At 41.0% G+C, this 21,922-nt stretch overlaps 1 protein-coding gene and 1 pseudogene across 2 annotated transcripts in view; one reads left to right on the forward strand and one right to left on the reverse strand.

The window, feature by feature from the left end:
* The first annotated feature begins 233 nt into the window (after nucleotides 1-233).
* Nucleotides 234-21,922, forward strand: part of LOC101684981 (minichromosome maintenance complex binding protein) — a 48,862-nt gene continuing 27,173 nt past the window's right edge. For both annotated transcript variants that reach the window (XM_045068773.1, XM_045068774.1), the window contains exons 1-4: nucleotides 234-592; nucleotides 20,475-20,560; nucleotides 21,193-21,333; nucleotides 21,461-21,502. In XM_045068773.1, coding sequence (XP_044924708.1) covers nucleotides 535-592; nucleotides 20,475-20,560; nucleotides 21,193-21,333; nucleotides 21,461-21,502 — 327 coding nt within the window. In that variant the 5' untranslated portion in view covers nucleotides 234-534. The remainder of the gene's footprint in view (nucleotides 593-20,474; nucleotides 20,561-21,192; nucleotides 21,334-21,460; nucleotides 21,503-21,922) is intronic.
* LOC123388696 lies at nucleotides 17,634-18,254 on the reverse strand (annotated as a pseudogene).

Here is a 21,922-nt window from a genome sequence, read left to right on the forward strand (position 1 = left end):
GAATTAATAAACTGGACATGGGCAGTTTCCCCCTTCACACTTGCGCAGCGTGATAAACTGCAACACGTCAACCTCGGCCACGACGCCCGTCCCCCCAAAGCCCCGCCTGCCCTTCCTTTTGCCCATCTCCAAGATGGCGGCGGTCTGCCGCCGCGTCGCGGCCCCGCCCCGCCCCGCCCCGCCCCCGCGCAAGCCGACCCGCCCCTCCTCCCGCCCGCGGGGCCGCGCCGCGCGTTCCCGCCGCCCCTCCCCGCGCGAGCTCCACCCAGGTCGCAGGCAGCGCGGTCGGCGGCGCCTATTTCCCGCCATTGTGCGAAGTGGAGGTTGGGGGCCCGCACGCGCCGCCTGCCCGTGGCCAGCTGCTTCTGGGCTGTCGCCGCCACAGCCGCGGTTCCCTGAGGCGCCGGGAGGCCGGGCGGCTCGCGCCCCGAAGCTCGCCGTGCGTGGGAGGGCGCGGGCGACGAGCGACCGAGCCCCCGAGGAGGAGCCGCGGCGCGGGACGCCGGGCCGCGCGGGCCCCGGCCCGTCGGCGAGATGCCCTGCGGGGAGGATTGGCTCAGCCACCCGCTGGGGATCGTGCAAGGCTTCTTCGGTGAGTGGCGGCGCCGGGGGCGGGCCGGGCGGGCCGCCGAGTTTGCCGAGCTCGGGGCCCGGCCCCGCCGCGCGGCCCCACGCGGGGCTCCCCCGAAGGCTCTCGCGGCCGGCCGGGCCTGCGCGGGCGACGCCGAGGCACCCCGGGGCCGGCGCCGGGGCGGGGGCCCGGGCCGCGGCTTCCCGGCTCGGCCGCAGGTGCCTCCCACCTGCCCGATTCGCGATTCGCGAGCGGCCAAGGTTACGCGGCGAGGAGCCGGGGTCGGCCGTGATTGCCGGCCTCGCTCCTCGCCGTGGCGCACCGGGGACCCGCGCCCCGCGTGCGGCAGTTCGCCGAGGGGTCCTTGAACCCTGGGGACCCGCTGAGTCGGGGCGAGGAAAAGCACTTTGCCTACGGGGAGCCTGCAGGATATTTCAAAACTTCCGGTGTGTGGGGGGAGTGCTCGCTCGCCGCAGAAGTTGGCTCCAACTACTGTATTGCACACATCCTCTCTTGCCGAGATGAGGTTGGGTGTCAGGGCTTAATTTTGCTCTTGGGATGACTTTTCCACCTGCCAGGTGCACGTCGCCTCTCGTGCCAGAGCTAGCGAGAAACGTGGGACCGCTCGGACGAGCTCCTGCGCAGAAAGAGCCGAGAATGCTGCAGACCAGCTTAGTGCATTTTAATTGCCGTTTATTTGTAAATGCTACTTTCCCGTGAAGCGTCCACGGGGGGAGTTTTAGGTTGGCGTGCGGTGAACTGGTCATCTTGGCCCCCTCCCTCCTTACGTTGCACTCAGGAGTGGTGGAGGCAAACCCGGAATCCCTTAGGTTGTAGCACCTGGAGATAACTTGGCGTTGTAGGAGTGGCCTCCGCTCCTGGGAAACGCCGTGGGGGATTGGTGAGTAGGGCTAGTGAGACGCTGAATAGTGTCCAGCAGCCAAATCGGTGGCGTAAAATCCATGTCTTTCTGTAGGAGGGACTCAGCAACTCTTTATTCATTTTTCCATATAATTTGAGCTAGTTTAGTTTTCTGGTTTTCTAGGCCGAAACTTAGAAGCAGCAAATTAGGAGGAGGCCTGGATAGGCGTCCGGATTGTAGCCCGTGAACACTGACAAGTGGTAAAGACGAAATCTACAACTATGTGTATATATATTTTTAAAAAGATAAAAAAAAAATCACTATAACCATAGGATGCTTTGAGGAAGGGGCACCTATACCTCCACTAAATTCTACTTCACAGTGAATACTGGAGCCCATAATTAATGTCCCAAGCAATGGCCCCAAAATATGGAGTGAAGATTAAACTGCACAGTTGGTGGGTGTAGATGCGTAGGTAATTTTTAGGGAAATTCCATCAAAAGTAAAAAGTTTTGGTGCTTAAGGGCAAAGTTCCAGTTACAGATATTTAGAACATTTATGAGAAATACCCCATGCCTTAGTCTTGACGGATACGTGGGATGATTTTATATTTGATGTAGTTTTGAAGGTGTTTGTCAGATTTTGCATACTAAGTGTGTGTTCCTAAGGGGCACGTTTCATTATAGTGCAGAAAGGGTGTGTTTGGGTATGAAATACTGGCTTTACGGTATTTTGCAAATTTTGTAAATTGTCGTGGGCACCTGGACCTTGTTGATAAGTTTCCCCACAGGATGCCTTCTTTTCCCATATAGATTGTGTGTTATAGAGAAGAAAATAATACGCTTTATAGTCATAATTTTTGGGGAGAAGCTGTTCTGAAGTATTTACCTTCACTGTATTTTTTTTAATCACCGTGAATATATTGAAAGCCTTTATGATAACAGCATTACAGGTATGTTTCTGTGAAAAGTAAGTCACAAGGTGTTAAACTTGTAGACTCTCTTCCGTTTTGTAGTAAATTGTTTTAAATTGATTTTCACCCAGATAGAGAAATGTCTCTAGTGGTTTATGAGACCTTTCTTGGCTCCTCCCCTACTCAGCTCTCATCACGGCATTCCCTCTCCTACTGAACCTTCTTTCAGTTCTTTGTTGTGAGTCTTCCCTCTAGGCCCTCTGCATCAGCTGTCTCCTTTGCCTCATGCCCACTTCGTTCCACTTGTACATTCCTGGCTAACTCTTTTCTTTTGGGAACATAAGTTAGGTATTCCCTGCTTCGATTACTATAGGATCCTATGTGTCCTGGAAAGTAACATGTGTTAATCTAAAAAATAAAACTGCCAGTTACTTTAACAGTAAAAATGGGTTTATGAGGAAATATCAGAAAAACTGCAGTTCGGGACATGCAAGCTGTGCAAACCGTAGACAAGTCCCACAAACAAAGGAGAGGAACTTTATTTTACAGATGAGGACGTTGGGATGGATTATTTTGAAGAAAAGCCCATTGGAGAAAAGCAGGAGTTGAGGGTGATGTCGGTTCCTCAGTGGCTGAGTTGTAAGGCCAGTAGATTTCCTGTAGGAGATGCGATGTACAGCTCTCCCTGTTGGTGCCTGTATTTGATTCTTTCCTGTTGCAGAGACTTCTTGTTAGGGGTGTGTAAATGACAGTTCTTATAATTGACATTGGGTGGTACAGCTCCCCTTTTCAGCCTCTTCTAGCTCCTTTACTTATTTTTCTTAATTAATTTTTTTTTAAAGATTTTATTTATTTATTTGTAAGAGAGAGAGAGTGAGAGCGAGCACAGGCAGACAGAGTGGAAGGCAGAGTCAGAGGGAGAAGCAGGCTCCCTGCGGAGCAAGGAGCCTGATGTGGGACTCGATCCCAGGACGCTGGGATCATGACCTGAGCCGAAGGCAGCCGCTTAACCAACTGAGCCACCCAGGCGTCCCTCTTAATTAATTTTTTAAAAAGATTTATTTTCCAGAAAAAGAGAGGGTGTGTGTGTGAGCACAAACAGGGGGAGAGGCAGACTCCCCATTTAGGAATGAGCCTGATGCAGGACTCAATCCCAGGACCCCGGGATCATGATCTGACCCGAAGGCAGATCTTAATGACTGAGCCACTCAGGTGTCCCTTCTTAATTTTTTTTTTTTTTAAGATTTTATTTATTTATTTGACAGAGAGAGATCACAAGTAGACAGAGAGGCAGGCGGGGGTGGGGGAGCAGGCTCCCTGCTGAGCAGAGAACCCAACCACGGATTCCATCCCAGGACCCCAGGATTATGACCTGAGCCAAAAGCAGATGCTTAGCCACCTGAGCCACCCAAGCGCCACCCAGGTCCACTTCAGTGAGGTTTCCTTTTATTAATTTTCACATACGTAAAGTAAGTTGTTGAAGAACTTGTTTCCTGGTTCCTTTGCTACGTTTTTTACTCAGGGAGTTGAGGGCCTGTATCTGACTTATTCACCAATATATCCTCATTGCCTGGAATACACCTTGTACGTTAAAAAATGCTCAATGAATATGTGCTGAATAGAGGCAGTGAAAAGACTGATTAATCAATCAAATGTGAACTGGGATGGTACTGTGACCACAAGTCTCAGACTTAGGACGGTCCTGGTGGAACTCCTCTTCTCAGAGGATTCAAGATCCTACCAGGTTTGAGTTCCTTCCCATGCAAGTCCTAATTCTTTCTTCTTCATTCAGATAGGAAACTTTGAAATTCAGTGAGTGGCCAGTCATAACTACAGGGATCATAATTCATTTTTGTGATACAATCTGTATTTTGATTTTGTATCTGCCATATTACAGTTGTTCATATGTACATTTTTTTCCTGTAAGCATTCATAAAATATCTTTAATGTTTCCCTCAGAGTTTCTTTTTTTTTTTTTTTTAAAGATTTTATTTATTTATTTGACAGACAGAGATCACAAGTAGGCAGAGAGGTAGGCAGAGACAGAGAGAGAGGAGGAGGAAGCAGGCTCCCCGCAGAGCAGAGAGCCCGATGTGGGGCTCGATCCCAGGACCCTGGGATCATGACCTGAGCTGAAGGCAGAGGCTTTAACCCACTAAGCCACCCAGGCGCCCCTCCCTCAGAGTTTCTAAAAGATCTTATGTACAGGACATTGAGATCCAAAGGTTTAAATTATGATTTAGAAATACTTTGGTTCAGCCTATCTTTGTTGGTCTCTGTTATGTGCATAGTGCTAATGGCTTAGTCCCTACAGTGACTGTTCATTTAGTGATCCATATCAAATCACTTCCTTTAAACAAAGGCAGGAATTGTAATTTTAAAAAAAGGTTCTATTTACTTTTCTTTCTTTTAATATTTAAAATAAATTTTCTTTACTTGAATTAATGACTTCTGTTAATTTTGGACAAAGCAGGATTGCATATGGACTCTGATTTCTTTCACTATTTTCTTTTTAGATTGTTGGTTCAGTCAAGATCATTATTACTGGTTACATTCAAGGTACTTTGTATCTAACAGACTAGCTCATGCAAAAAGCAGTGGTTTGCGGAGAAGGATAGGGAGAAGTATTTGATCACTAGTATTCTATTTATTTATTTTATTTTTTAAAGATTTACTTGAGAGAGAGGTAGAGAAACAGAGAGTGTAAGCTGGGGGAGAGGGGCAGAGAGAGAGTCCCCAAGCAGACTCATCACCAAGCACAAAGCCTGGCGCAGGGGCTTGATTCCAGGATGGGAAATCACAACCTGAGCCGAAACAATGAGTCAGATGCTCAACTGACTGCACCACCCAGGTGCCCCTTTATCACTATCATTTTAGAGAATTTAAAGCAATAATAAAATCGACTGAAAGTCAGTCTGCTTTTTTATTGTCACCATGATTCTAGATAATTCATCACCTTTTGTTTGTATCCACCTTAGATCTCTCCTATCGTCCTGATCTTGGTAGGCCACTGAAAAAAGGCATTTGTTAAAAGGCTGTAGAACCCAGAGATAGGGAGGGCATCTTGGCATCCCAAGAGCAGAATCAGGAACTGGAAAGATAGCAGGAATCTAAGCAACTCTTATCAGTTTTTCTTCCTTAGGCCACATTCATCTCTGTACATGAATTTAATTACCTCAACTCCGCAACTCCCAAATTCACTTGCTCTCAGTTCCACACTAGGTAGCATCTTTGTCTTAATCCCAGATGCTAGGGCTAGAGAATCTGATTGGCCCGGCATGGAGTCAGGAGTCCACCCATGCACCAACAGCTATGGCCAGGGCACAGAGTCTTGTAGGACAGTCCTGACTACTGAGGCCCACACTTCAACAGTGGGGCAAGTTCCCTGAGAAGTACCTGGGGCAAAAAGTACAAATATGTATATATGCATTTCGAGGTTATTAAATAATACCTTGCACATGGTTATAAAAAAAATCACAATGGTATTAAGTGATCAGTAAAAGAATGCTCTTTCCCCACAGAGGTGACCACTTTTGTTTCTGCTTTTAGTGCCTTTATTTATTTTTAAGATTTTATTTATTTTAAACAGCATGAGCATGAATGGGAAGGACAAAGGGAGAGAATCTAAAGCAGACTCAGAGCTGAGTGCAGAGCCCTATGTCGGGCTCCATCTCAAGGCCCTGATAATCACGACTGGAGCCAAAACCAAGAGTTGAATGCTTAACCAAATGGGCCACCCAGGCACCCCCTTTGTGTAAAGTAAAATAAAAAATAAATAATAAAAATAAAAAATATTTTTTTTATTGAGATATAACTCACATAACATGAAATTAACCATTTAGAAATGTACAATTCACTATCATTTCTGTCACCCCAAAAAGAAATCCTGTGCCAGTGAGCCAATCACTCCCAATTGCTCCTTCTTCCATTCTCTGGTAATCAGTCTACCTCTGTTTAATATTTACCTAGTCTGGACATTTATGTAAATGGAATAATACTATGGACTTCTGTGTCTGGCTTTTCACTTAGCACAAGATTTTCAAAGTTCAACCATGCAGTAGCGTATATCATCACTTCATTCCTTTTTATGATTGAAAATAATATTCCATTGAGTGGATGTACCACATCTTCTTTATCCGTTCATTGATGAATTGCCCTTGGTTGTTTCCACTTCTTGGTTATTGTGAATAGTGCTGCTGTAAACATCCGTGTGCAAATTTTTGTGTGAATGTATGTTTTAAGTCCTCTTGGTAATATACCTAGGAATGGGCTTGCTGGGTCATAAGGTAATTTTATGTTTAATTCTTTGAGGAACTGCCAAACTATTGTCCCAAGTGGCTGTAGCATTTTAAATTTTCATCAGTAATTTGTGAGGTTTCCACTTTCTTATATCTAACACTTGTTATTTTCTGCTGTTTTGTTTGTTATAGGCATCCTAGTGGGTGTGAAGTGGTAACTCCTTGATTAACGTTTCCCTACTGACTAATGATAATAGCCTTTTCAATATGCATGTTGGTCATTTGTATATCTTTCGAGAAATGTGTATTCAAATCCTTTAGGTTTTTGTCTTTATTGTTGAGATATGACTTTTTAAAATATTCTGCATACTAGACTTGTCAGATATATATTATTTGCAAATGTTTGTTACCATTTTTTGGATTGTCTTCACTTGGTAGTGTCTTTTGATGTAAGTTTTAATTTTTTTGTACGTAATATACTATAATTTATGTAAAGGACAGAAAGCAACAGAAAAGCTTTCATAACATTTTACTTGTATAAGTTTTAAATTTTGACAAAGTCATATCCAGTTTATCTCTTTTCCCTTTGATGGCCAAATCTAAGAACCCATGGTCTAATGCCAGGTCATAAAAATTTATACTTGTGTTCTAAGAGTTTTGTGGCTTGAGCTCTTAGATTTAGATCTTTGATTCATTTTGGATTAGTTTTTAATATAAGGTATGAGGTAGGGATCCAGATTCATTCTTTTGCATGTGGATAGTTAGTTGTCCCAGTATCATTTGGTTTTGGTTTATTTTTTACATTTACCAGTTTATTATACAGGATATGATGAACTTTACAGATGAACAGCCAGATGAAGAGGGACATAGGGTGAGATTTGGATGGTACCTCTCGCTTCTGTCTCCAGGGAACATGTTACTACCTCCCAGCAGGGAATGCATTCACCAACCTGGAAGCTCTTGCACTATTTGTCAAAAAGACCTCTCTCCCCAGTGAATGGTTTTGCCACGTTTGTCAAAAAAAACCACTGGATCATAGATGTATAGCTTTACTGAACTTTCAATTCCATCTATTGGTCTATATGTTTATCCTTATGCTAGTACCATGTTGTCTTAATTACTGTAGCTTTGCAGTAAGTTTTAAAATCAAGAAATGTAGGGGAAGGCTCCATAGCTCAGGGGTTAGAGCACTGGTCTTGTAAAATCAAGAAATGTGAGCTTTTCAACTTTGTTCTTTTTTGATACAGTTTTAGCTCTTCAGAGTCCTTCCCATTTCCATAAAAATTTAGAATCAAATCGCCCATTTCTGCAAAAAGTGACAGCATTTTGGTAGAAATTGCATTGAATCTGTAGTGCTTTTAGTTCTTTTGATAATAGAGATAATTAAGATTATAGACTCTAGAACTAGACTGTTTAATCAGGACCATATTTGGCTCCCTGGATCATTTTTTAAAGATACTTCCCTTTTTACTACAGAATTATTTTCAGTAATAATCAGTAAATAGAGCCATATACAATGCTTAGGGTATTCCACATTTCAAAATGGTTCTGGCATTGCTTTTATCACCTTCCTCTGTCCCCTGCTCCCCCATTTTTGAGTATTTTTTTGTTTGGTATCACTCTGGATGTTGTTTCATGTTGGTGGGTACCACACAGGAGATTTGAAAATTTTTGTGTTAATTGTATAATGAATTCTTTGAACAAAAATAACTTCCCAAGTTCTTGCAGTACAAAAAGGAAATAATTGTCTGATAATTAATAAGTGAATTCTAACAGAACAGGCAACTGCAAAAGACATAAGTGAGGCAGTTACCAAATCATGCCCCTGATGTTTGTGTATTTTATTGATTCATTCTTTAGTTACAAAGCAAGTAACTGAGAAGAATACATTTCAGTATTAAATCTATGATTCAAATTTAGTGAAATAGTTCATGTATGAGCTAAAATTTGCACTTATTATACCTCTTATTTCACACTTAAAAAAAAAAGATTTATTTATTTATTTACAGGAAGAGATCACAAGTAGGCAGAGAGGCAGGGGGAGAGAGAGGGAAAGGAAAACACAGGCTCCCCACTGAGCAGAGAGCCTGATGTGGGGCTTGATCCCAGGACACTGGGATCATGATCTGAACTGAAGGCAGAGGCTTTAACCCACTGAGCTACCCAGGTGCCCTCACACTGTTTTATATATTAAACACTACTGAACACTCCCAAGTTACCTCATAGAAGATAGAATTGAATGATTCAAATTTTGTTCCTTCATCTTTGTAATCACTGTGTTGTTTATTTAAAATCTGTCATATGCATGTGGGACTGTAGATTGCCACGCAGGGGTTGGGGGATGCTTATTACCCCCTAAGCAACTTTGGACTGTTCTGGACCATTTAAGATTTACTGTCCAAGCAAAGGCACTTAGCTGAGTTTTTGCTGGGAAGAACTGATGACTTGAAAATATTAAATCTTTCTATCCACGAATGTGGAATATTTCCCCATTTATGTGGTTCCTGAATTTCTTTCTCAGAATTTTATAGTTTTCCTTATACAGATCTTGTACATATTTTGTTAGATTTATACACAAGAATTTCATTTTGGGGGATGCTAATGTGAATGGTATGTGTTTTTAATTTCAAACTCTACATGTTCACTGATAGCATGTAGGAATATGATTGACTCATGTGCATTAACCTTGCATTTTGCAATCTTGCTATAATTGCTTATTAGTTCCGGGAGGTTTTTTTGTGGATTCCCTTTGGGTTTTCTATGTAGAAACATCTCATCTGTGAACACTTTTATTTTTTTCTTCTCTCTCAGTATACCTTTTATTTCCTTTTTTTGTCTTACTGCATTAATTTGACTTCTAGTAGTGTCGAAAAGGAGTGGTGAGAGGGACATCCTTGCCTTTTTCCTATCTTAGTGGGAAGCTGTTGGTTTTTCACTTATTTTTAATTCTTCGATTGCTTTCCTTTTGAATGTAAAGGCATATTCTAAAATTACTTCTTCTATCCAGCAACTTTAGATCCTATTTCAGGGTTTCTGTTCCATAAGATGAGAAAATTAGTATCTCTACGACCTTCTATTACTTCTGTCTCATTCGTGTCAGTCATTGTGCATTACTAGTTTACAGTACTTTAGTGCTTTATCTTATCATATTATAAAGGTCAAAACCCAGTGAATAACATGTGCGTTATTATGATGGTGTAATCGCTTTCCCTGCAGGCCTGGCTAGTGTGTTTGGACCAGTAGGGAAGGAAGCCCAATCCTGTCATTAAATTATTTTGCTTTAAGGACAGTGTTTCAAGAATCAAGGCCAAATGGTTTCTCTTACACTCCAGAGTTTACTATCAAGCCATAACTTATAATTTTTCATCATAAAATAGGTTTTATACTTTATTAAATACCTATTTTCCTGTCCCCGAGAGGGTTATATTTTTTCTTTTCTTTTTTTTTTTTTGATGGGAAGAGAGTGTGCACATGTGAGCATGGGCTGGGGAGCCGCAGGTGGAGGGAGAGGAAGGAGCAGGCTCCCCGCTGAGAAGGGAGCCCAATACCTGGCTTGATCTCAGAACCCTGAGATCATGACCCAAGCTGAAGGCAGACATTTAACCCACTGAAGCATTTAGGTGCCCCTTTTCTTTAATCTTTCAATGTCCTAGGTTACACTCAAAGATAATAGACTGTTTTTGTATTGGGATAAGTACCGCTTGGTCTAATTTTTCTTTTTTTTGAATACTCCATTGGATTCAGTTAACAGTTTATGTAGGATTTTTGCATCTTTATCTTTTGTGAACTTTGCTTCAAAATGCAAAATTATCTGGACTTGGGACTTCATGGAATCGAGAGGAAGAATCAGCAGTTTTTTTCCCTTTCATATCGATATTAAACATACGATGTTCTTTGACCAAGTTGTGGTAACAATATGAACTCTGCCAGTCTTGGCCTTTTTTGGCAGCTTATATTCTTTCAAAATTTATCCATTTCTGGGTGCCCGGGTGGCTTAGTTGGTTAAGCATCTGCCTTCAGCTTGGGTCATGATCCCAAAGTCCTGGGATCAGGTCCTATATCCCCATATGGAGCTCCCTCCTCAGCAGGGAGTCTGCTCCCCCCACACACACACCCCGTGGGCCCGCTCTCTCTTACAAAACTAAATAAATAAATAAAAATCTTCTAAAAAATTTATCCATTTCACCTGAATTTTCAAATATATTTTTAATTCATAATATTTCACACAGTTTTTTAATATTTCTGTTATCTGTATAACATTTCCCCTTTTTTAATTTTGTTCTTGTATAGTTATTTGTTTCTTTTAGTATTGTATTCTGTCTTCTGCTTTTACTTATTTGTACAGTTCTTTCTTTTGGATCTTCTTTGTTTTTCTTCTGAACAGTCTTGCCAAAAAAATTTGTCCATCTTAATATTAATGATTTTTATTAGTATTTTTGTTCTCCACTTCATTGATGTTTGTCCTTAACTCTGTTATTTTTCTTATTCTTTGAATTTGCTCTATTTTCTTTTTCTAGCCTCTTCTACACATCCTCCCCCCACCACCCCCACCAAGATTTTATTTATTTATTTGACAGAGACACAGCGAGAGAGGGAACACGGTCGGGGGAGTAGGAGAGGGAGAAGCAGGCCTCCCACAGAGTACGGAGCCCAATGTGGGGCTTGATCCCAGAATGCTGGGATCATGACCTGAGCCGAAGGCAGCCCACTCAACGACTGAGCCACCCAGGTGCCCCCTTTTTCAACTCAGCTTAAACTGAAGCTCATCCATTTCCACTCTTTCTTGGTACTTGATAAATTGTATTTGAATCTATAACTTTCTCTCTGAACACCACCTTAGTAACCCACAAACATTAACCCTTGTAGTTTTCTTTGTTAGCCATCTGGGAAAATTTCGTAATTACCCTACAAATTCCTCTCTCCGGATTATTTTTTAGTATGGGCTTCTTTGTTTTTTAAAAAAATCATTGTAAAGGGGCACCTGGTGGCTTAGCTGGGTAAGTGTCTGCCTTTGGCTCAGATCATGGTCTCAGGGTCCTGGAATTGAGCCTGGTGGAGAGCTCCCTGCTCAGTAGGGAGTCTGCTGCTCCTTCGTCCTCTGTGCTTGCTCTCTCTCTCTCTCTCTCTCAAATAAATAAATCATTGTAGACATAAGGGTGTTTGTATATTAAGCTTTCCTTTTGTCAGGAGTTCTTGTCAACATTTTGGACAGAGAATATATACCTGGCATCTATTGAGGTTTTCTCTATGACTAGCACATAGAACTTTCTGTGAACGTCACATGTGCTAAAGCAGTATCCTGAATATTTGTATTTATTGGAGAGCTTATTATCTTCATACCTGCTGTATAGTTATTTTTCTGTTTATGCTTGATATGTGTTTATGCTTTTGATATATGTTTCTGAGAGGGCTCTGTTAAAAGTCTCTAATTGTGGTTTCTGTTTAGTTTTTCTCTTTAGTTCTGGAAGTTGTTGCTTTGTGTATTTTGAAGCCATGCTTTCAGGTGTATGTGTATTTTATTGAGCAGGACTGTGTTAAAATTTAACTTACTTATATTTGTATTACTGCATTCTTTTTTTTTTTTTTTAAAGATTTTATTTATTTACTTGAGAGAGAAACAGTGAGAGAGAGCATGAACGAGGAGAAGGTCAGAGAGAGAAGCAGACTCCCCATGGAGCTGGGAGTCCGATGCGGGACTTGATCCCGGGACTCCAGGATCATGACCTGAGCCGAAGGCAGTCGTCCAACCAACTGAGCCACCCAGGCGTCCCATATTACTGCATTCTTATTGAGCAGAAATTTGACATTTTTATCAAGTTCTTCCAGCATTTCATTCATATTATTTACTGAGAACTATGATTTCTTTGTGGGTGTTTTTCAGCTTCGCCCTCTGGATTATTCCTCTTAATTTGTGCCAGTTGCTTTTTAGGTTTGTTGTTTGCAATGCTTGGATTTTTTCCCCCATTGTGTTCATGTGTTCTAGGATCTCAGATCTTCCTCTTTAGTGGACTCCTCATTTTAAATTAAAAAAAAATATATTTTTTTAAAGACCATTTTAGAGCATGAGAGCATGAGTGGGAGGGTCAGAGGGAGAGAGAATCTCAAGCAGATGCCACAGTGAGTGTGGAGCCTGACACAGGGCTCAATCCCAGGACCCGGAGATCACAGCCAGAGCAGAAACCAAGGGTCGGATGGATGCTTAACTGACTGAGCTACCCAGATGCCCCTTAAATTTAAAAATATTTTTTAAGAAAGGTTGTGTAAGGTTGTGTGAGAAGAGAACAAGAGATAACATCATACAATGATAAAACAGTTTGCTAAGAAGATGTAAGTGTACATGTACCTAACAGCAGAACTTCAGAATGCATGAAGTAAAAGCTCAGAACTGAAAAAGAGAAATCTGTTTTGGAGATTTTACCACTTCTCTTTTAGTAGTCTGCAGAACTAGTGAACAGAAAATAAGGATCTAAAAAAACCTGCACACTACCACCAACCAAGTACAGCTAATTACCATTTGTAGAATGCTCCACCAACATCAGCAGGATATTACACTGTTTTCAAGTGTATGTGGAACATTCCCCAATATAATCCACATCCTGGACTGTAAAACAAACATTAAGAGATCTTAAAGAGTTGAAGTCATCAGGTATGTTCTCTGACCATAATGAAGTTAGATTAGAAATCAGTAACAGATAACAAGAAAATTCGAACTCATGGAAATAATATTTCTAAACAATCCGTGGATCAAAAAGTCTCAAAGGGAATTTAAAAATATTTGAACTAAATGAAAATGAAAACATAGCATATCAAAATTTGTGGGATACAGCCAAAGATGTGCTAAGAAGCATTAAGTACACTTACTAGAAGAAAATGTCTCAAATCAATAATTTGAGTTACTACCTTAGAACTAGAAAAGCAAAGTAAACCCAAGTCAAATAGAAGGAACTACTGAAGATAGGTCAGAAATAAACGAAATTGAAAACAAAAGAAAAAAAAAATCAATGAAAGCTAAAGCTGTATTTTTTTTTGATATAAAAAGCTCAGTAAAATTCACAAGTTTATAGCCAGACTAGCAAAGGGGGGTGGGACACAAATTACCAGTCCCAGTAATGAAAGAGGAGATAATACTATAGACTGTATGGACATGGAAAGGATGATACAAGATAGCTCTATGGACATTAACTCAGTAAGTTAGTGGAGTAATTCCTCAAAAAACACTATTTTTTGCTATTTTTACTGTAGCAAATCACCACAAATTTAGTGGCTTAAAACAACATAAAGTTATTATTTTACAGTTATGGAGGCCGGAATGATGTGGGTCTTACTGGGTTAAATCAACTTGTCAACAGGACTGCATTCCTTTCTGGAGGCTTTCAGGGAGAATCTATTTCCTTGTTGTTTTCCAGCTTCTAGAATCTTCCAGTGTTTCTTGGGTTAAGGCCCCCTTCAAGTTCTTTTCTCATCTTACTAGTGACTGCTGCTTCTGTCTCATTTTCCCACAGTACCCTTGTGATAATATTGAACCCACCCGGAAAATCTCCCTGTTTTATCTTTTACCTAAATTTCCCCTTTGTCCGGTAACATATTCACAGTTTCTGGGGATTAGGATGTAGCCGTCTTGGGGAGGGGGTGTCATAATTCTGCCTACCACAATCTCATGTTATGCACACTCACCCAAGATGAAATAGATACCCCTCCCCACCAGTTCCCCCTCCTTCCTGTGTCCTCCTAAGGACCATTGTTCTAATTTTCATTTCGATGAGTTTGCTGATTCTTGGTACTTCATGTAAGTGGAATCCTATAATATTTGTTCTTTTGTGTCTAGATTATTTTACTCAGCATAATGTTTGTAAGGTTCATCCTTGTCTTCATTGTTTGACAGAGTACAAAGGTAATTCAATGGAAAAGGATCTTTTCAACAAAGATATTGGAACAATTAGATATTTATTTGCAAAAATACGAATTTTAACCAAAGATCTCATACCTTATACAAAAATTAACTCAACATGGGTCACAGATAGAAGTATAAAACCCAAGACTATAAACATATAAAGCTTTCAGAAATAGAAGATCTCAGGGTTTGGCAATGAGATTTTAGATGTGCATAAAACAAAACTTTGATAATCATCAAAACTAAAACCTTTTGTTCTGCAAAAAATACTGTTAAGCTATTGACTAGGAGAATATGTTTGAGATTCCCAGAGAACACTTGTATCCAGAATATAAAAAAACCCTACACACAATGGTAATTAACCCAATTGTAAAAAGGGCCAACATTAAATAGATGCTTCACTAACTCAGTATCATTAGCCACTAGGGAAATGCAAATTTGAACCATGATGAGATACTACACACCTATTAGAACAGCTAAAATTGGAAAACACAGTGACAGTACCAAATTCTGGTGAGGATACAAACAGCTGGATTTCAAATACGTTGCTGGTGAGAATGCGAAATGGTATAGCCCTTCTGAACACAGGCAAAATCTTAAAAATTAACCATACATTTACCATGTACCCAACTGTCCCATTCCTAGGTTTTTACCTAGAGAAATGAAAGCTTATGTTCGCACAAAACTTGTTGACAAATGTTTGTGTTTGTATTTGTTTTTGTTCATAGCTATTAGATCTGGAGACAATTCAAATGTTCTTCAACAACTAAATGGAGAAACATTGTCATTCAGCTATACCATGGAATACTATTCAGCAATTAAAAGAAATGAACCATTAATATACTCATGTGTTGGGGTTCCCAGGGTCATTTCTATCTTCAGAGATTCACTAAAAGGACTTACTGTGACTCCATATATATTTGTATTCAAGGCTAAGGTTTATTATAGCAGAATAGTGAAGATATACAGCTGGATCCTAAGGGAAAAAGAGACAGGTCGAGTCTGGAGGAATCTGAGTGTAGGCCCCTTTATTTTCTCTCCCAGGGAGAATTCATAGATTGGAAGACTCAGTTTTGTTAAGATGTCTCTTCTCCTCAAATTAATCTGTAGATTCAACACAACTCTTACTAAAATTTTAGCAGACTTTACACAGAAGTCAATAAAGTGGTCCTCAAAATTAGATATATTGAGGATGGGAATAATCAAGACAAACTTGAAGAACTTAAGTACTTGATTTTAAGACTCAAGGGCAAGCTGTAGTGGTTAACACAGTATGACTATAGTATTAAGGCAGCATAAAGATAGACAAATAGATCAGTTAACATAATAGAGAATGTAGAAATAGGCTAACAAGTACAGTACATGAGTTGATTTTTGACACAAATGCCAAAACAATTCGGTGCTAGAAAGAAAGCCTTTTAATTAACGCTGGAACAAGTGGATCTTTTTTGGAAAAAAATGAGCCTTGACCCCTCTGTCACAATATAAACAAAAAGATTAATTTGGTGTCAGTTACAGACCTAAATGTGGAAAACAAAAAACCTAGGAGAATATCTTCATGACCTTGGGGTCTGTAACTATGAAAGAAAAACTTGGCAAATTGGACTTCATCAAAATGAAAAACTTCTTATCAAAAGACATAAAAGAATATTAAAAAACAAAGTACAGATTAGGAGAAGAATGTGCTCTACATATATATCTGACTTAAGACATGTCTAGAATAAACAAAGAATTAGTATAATCAGTGATGCCACAACAAAACCATTTTTTAAAAATGGGCAAAATTGTGACTAGGCATCTCACAAAAGAATTCATTGAAATGGTCAGTAAACATGAAAAGTGTACAATGTCATTAGGAAAATGCATATTAAGACCACAGTGACATATCAGTATGTATCCGGCAGAATGACTAGGATTAAGATTGACAAGGTCAAGTATTGGCAAGGTAGAACCAACTAAAGCTCATACACTGTTGGTGAGAGCCTATATATTTTTTCCTAGTTCCTTTGACTCTTAAACTAGATCAAGATTGAGTGATTGAGTGCGGCAATGCTCAAATTCAGATGGCCAAGAATTCTTAGCAAATAACGATAGTGATACGCGTGTGCTAATTAGCAGGATTCTTGGTTGCAAGTGACCCAACTTGCAAAATGTAGTCAAAATGATGACTACATTATCTTGGGTAATCAAATTCACGAGTGGGTTAGGTCGGGCTGTCAGTTAAGCCAAATAATTAAGCCGTGTCTGCTGTTTTCCTCTGGAATGGTTTAATTTTGAGACAGAACTTAATCCTAGGTGCCACGTGTAGCTTCCGACGTTGCTCTGTGTACTTGAATATCTGGTAGTGCCATCCTTGTCCTGGCTTTATGTCTGGAATACACTAATTTCTTAGACCTCAGCATGTTTCAGGTCTACCCCTCTTTCAAGGCCCAGCTCAAGTACCCCCTCCACCGAGAAGCCCTCTCTGAGATTATTTGACCTCCTTGCTTTTGGCTGTTATTCTCTGTTCACCACTTTTCTGTAAGTTTGTCAGCTCTCAGTGTCCTTATTGAACCTAGTGGAGTGCCAGGCACACCGTAGGCTTAATAAATAATGGACAGTTATTGCACATTTGATTTTTTTAATTACCTGTTGCAGTCCTTTAATTGTCTAGCAGTACCAGATACTTGTAAGGTGGCCTTGGGGAAAATCCAGTCTGAATACACACACCTTCCTGCCTCCCAGTCGGTCTCTGATGGAGCTTCAGCATCTCTTAGGTGGCGTGGTCATGTTTGTTTGTTCATTTTCTTTCTTTTTTTGTTTCCTTTATTTTATCCGCACCCAGTGTAGGGTTTGAACTCACCACCCTGAGATCAAGAGTCCTATGCTCCACCAGTTGAACGAGCCAGCCAGCCCACCAGCCTCCCCAAGCGTGTTCATGTATCTTACACAAGTGCAGTCAGAACAGCAGTGTTGGTGTGCTGTCATGACTGTGTATCGGCCTTTTCTTTAATACCCATTTTCAGTGGAAGCAAAAACTCATATTCTTTTTTTTTCTAATTCAGTAGTCCTTTATTGGCATTAGTAATAGTGGTTCTCAGACTTTAGTGTGCATCAGAATCAGAGGGCATTTTCTTTATGTATTTGTACTATTTTTTGTCACAATTTGCCAATGGCACTTACTTTTTCTTCTCGACATCCTGTTCTGCAGCTTCCTTGGCCCTTTTTGCTTGCCTGGGTGCCAGAGCCGGGCATGGACACGGGCCATGTGAACTCTGGCCAAAACACCTTGCAGTTCTCCTCCACTGTGCCTCTGGCTTTCTCCTTCTCCTAGACATTGCATGCCGGCATGACTGGTCATGTCAGCTGAGTAGCCAGTTTGAGGTCTTCAGCAGAGCTCTCTCCCTGCTTAGGGACGGACCAAGGACTTCCTGGGAAGGGGTGGGCTTCAAGTCGTACCCCACAGCTGCTGTGTGCTAGCCTTCAAGGACTCTGTGGACTTTTTTTGCCTCTTGCATCCACTGAGATCCCAGTGGTCCATGCCACCTTCTAGTATATGCCAGCCACCTGTAACTCTTCCGAGCTGAAGCCCCCGCCAGCTCACATTTTGGTGTGATGCCTCACAGTGGGGCACCTCACTTTGGGCTGGAGGGGTCCCTGGGTCAGGCCTTTTGTCTGTGGATTTTCCGTGCTGGCTCGTTGAACCATGTGGCCATGCACCATTGCCAGTCCTTGTGAAAGCGGGACTTCGGGGTCATGCCATTCTAGCTAGGTGCCAGGCTGCTCCACGGGGAGGGCATGGCCAGCAGAAAGGGACCGGCACTGCAGAACCACTTAGCAGGCACTTTAGAACATCAACTGCTAGGCCTCACCTCCAGAATTTTTGATTCAGTGTGTCTGTGATGGGCTGAAAAATTAGCATTTCTAATACCTATTCAGGTGATTCTAATGCTGGTGGTCGAGGACCAGTTTACTAGTGAATTGAACCCTCATTCCACGTCAGAATCACCTGAGGGGTTTATCCCCCGCCCCTTTTCCAGAACTAGACTTTGCTCAATTTTGTAAAAGTGTTTGGAATCCCCGCTAAGCATGGTGTTAGTGGGATTTTATGAGTATTTCTAACAATCAGCTCTGTAACAAATAGAGACAGTTCCTTTACTTCACATCTGCAGAGCACCTAGTGATGAATATAAATGGCAGAAGTCTTGGCTCGCTGCGTGGTTTGCTCGCTCTCTCAAAATAGGTGTTCCTGATTCTGGCAGTGATTTTCTTTGGTCTTGACCAGTTCCCATAATTTTTTCCCCAAAGCCTTGGTTTTCTTACCTTTTTTTTTAAGGTTTTATTTTTTTATTTTTATTTTTTTAAGATTATTTATTTATTTATTTATTTGACAGAGAGAGAGAGAGATCACAAGCAGGCAGAGAGGCAGGCAGAGAGAGAGAGAGAGGAGGAAGCAGGCTTCCCGCCGAGCAGAGAGCCCGATGTGGGACTCGATCCCAGAACCCTGAGATCACGACCTGAGCCGAAGGCAGAGGCTTTAACCCTCTGAGCCATCCAGGTGCCCCTTTAAGGTTTTATTTTTAAGTAATCTATATACCCAACGTGCAGTTTGGACATAAAGCCCTGAGATTAAGAGTCACATGCTCTGCCAGCTGAGCCAGCCAGGTGCCCCGGTTTTCTTATTTTTAATATGACATCAGAAACACCTTTCTCATCATTTTTCACTCATGGTAAGAGTTGTCAGTGGCTGTTATAACTGGGTTGGGGCAAGAGTCATAAAACTTTTTGCATGGTCTTCAGGTGTCTCTGGCAGGTTACTTAATGGTTGCAAAGGGAACAAAGTAACCTACTGTCAGAAGACTGGCTGTCATTCTGACTGGGTGATTAAAGTGAACATCATCAGTGAGGGGAAGACGGACCTCTTGTCTCTAGATGATTCCATTACAAGGACACAGCATCACTAATGGAACAGTCTGACTGATTGTGCACAATGGCGGTCTGATCCTAAGTGGACATCAGACAAACCCAAAGTGAGCATTCTCTATTTCTTTTACAGGTTTTGTCTTCCTCTTTTTTTTTTTTTTTTGGAAGATTTTTTATTTATTTATTTGACAGAGAGAAATCACAAGTAGACGGAGAGGCAGGCAGAGAGAGAGAGAGGGAAGCAGGCTCCCCGCCGAGCAGAGAGCCCGATGCGGGACTCGATCCCAGGACCCTGAGATCATGACCTGAGCCGAAGGCAGCGGCTTAACCCACTGAGCCACCCATGCACACGGTTTTGTCTTCCTCTTAAACATAAATGCCATAAAACACAGATGAGGAAAGATTGAGGGACTGTTCAGACTGAAGGAGATTAGAGAGACATGAGCGCTGTGAGCAGTACGTGCTCCTGGACTGGCTCCTGCCCTGACGAGGAGAAAGGGCAGTCAGGTGGCGTTGGGAGTGTGGTGGTAGTTTAGAGAGAAAGTGTGGTATCGGTTTGAATTTCCCGAGGTGGGTAACAGTACTGTTAGCTACGTTAAGATAATCTCTTTGTTCAAAGGAAACACACATGAAAATACTTAGACGCAAAGGTATATGATGTGTATAACTTCATCTCAGACGGGCAGGAAAGTACATGTGAGGGATGAGAGAAAGCAAATGGAGAAAGTACCAAGTATTCTTTGTACTCTTCATGTGATTTTCTTGAAAGTTTGAAATTATTCCCAAATTGAAAAAAATTTTTTAGAACACCTTCTCATTTTAGGGTAGTTATAAAGAGGAAAATGTGTATAAAAATGTTTCCAAAGAGCACTGTGCTTTGTCCAGGTAGCTTCGTATCTCATCCTGTGGGAAGTCTCAACTAGGTTGTTGGCTCCTGAGAGCCTGCGCCAGGCCAGCACTGGCCGGTGTTGTACCCAGCCCCTCAACAGGACAGCTTCCCGAGTGCTCAGTGTGGCAGCGCTCCACGAGATTGTGACCTGAACATAGTCTTGTCAGCTATTGTCCCTTTGGCTCTGAAAAGTCTGTTTTTCTTTCAGCTCAAAATGGAGTTAATCCTGACTGGGAGAAGAAAGTAATTGAATATTTTAAGGAAAAGCTGAAGGAAAATAACGCTCCTAAATGGGTAAGTTTATTGCTATTTTCAGAGGAGAGGGTTGGGCTTTCAGTTTCTTTCAGTAGAGTGGTAATCCACACAGAATTTTAGTATATGTGCTGCTGAAGTAAGTGCTAAAATTTTAAACTGTATACATTCATGTGTAGTGTCTTCCCCTTTAAGTGCATATGTATTAAAAGATTTTGCACTTTTCCAACTGAAATTTAGATTCAAGCGAGTCAGTGCTTCTGTGTTGGAGTCTCTAGGTGGCAGTGTTTGACCGTGTTACTTTCTAAGACCAAAAAAATTAGTAATTGTGAGTCCTGAATATCCTTATTATCTTCATTTAAAGAAAATTGGTATGTACTAGTCTTAAGCGAAGAGCTCAACAAAGCAAATGCCTTTCTGCTGCTTGAGAAGTGTTTTGAAGGAAGAACATCCTTTTACGTTAGAGTCGGATGTCATTATACAAACTTGGAGGAACATAAAAAATACTTTCGTGTCCAGCACTTTTGTTATGTTGACTGTTGAGATCACTGGCTTCCTAATGGGGCTTGGTGGGAGGTGGTGCGGGGGGTGGGGTGTTTCTGGATATACAACCTCTGTATATGTACTTAACATTCTACAGATAAGAATATTTTATTGACTTGTTTTCCTTTCAGGTACCATCACTGAATGAAGTTCCCCTTCATTATTTGAAACCTAACAGTTTTGTGAAGTTTCGTTGCATGATTCAAGATATGTTTGACCCTGAGTTTTACATGGGAGTTTATGAAACGGTTAACCGAAACACAAAAGCACGGGTATGTATTGCTTTTCTTCATGAAAATTTCTGTTTCTAATTAGTGGTATTTTATCCTTGTGTTGTTTATGGTAGTTTTGATTCAGATATACTGACATGATGCTGTTATCCTTTGTTTTGGATCATAGGTCCTTCATTTTGGAAAATACAGAGATGTAGCAGAGTGTGGGGTATGTATTCTTAAGATATATAAAACATCTTAAGAACTTCTTAAGCAGCGAATTTATTTCTTTTGGTTGATCTTAAGTGTATTTATTTTGTGTGTAAATAAGTTCTAAGAAGTCATGTGAAATGTTTTATTTACCTTTTATTTAAGCTTCTCTGTTAAAGTTTTTGATCTTTTAAAAATCTCTTAAAAGGTGGAGTATTGTAAATAACTAATTTCTTTCTTTTCCTTATATCTGTACACTTGGTTTCAAAATTAGAGGGTTATGGTAAATTCTTTTAAAGTAAAAGTGGAAGATTAACTTAGGGCTTAACACTTGCTTAATTAAATTTCATTACGTCCTGCAGCTTTTTCTTAGGAGGAAGAAAGTTTTTAATAAATTTAAACTTTCTTTGATAAAGAGAAGTAAGGGAAACTTACATAT

The sequence above is a fragment of the Mustela putorius genome, unplaced genomic scaffold (assembly GCF_011764305.1).
Source record: "Mustela putorius furo isolate JIRA1106 unplaced genomic scaffold, ASM1176430v1.1 tig00003909_pilon_pilon_pilon, whole genome shotgun sequence".
In the NCBI taxonomy this organism is placed as follows: domain Eukaryota; kingdom Metazoa; phylum Chordata; class Mammalia; order Carnivora; family Mustelidae; genus Mustela; species Mustela putorius.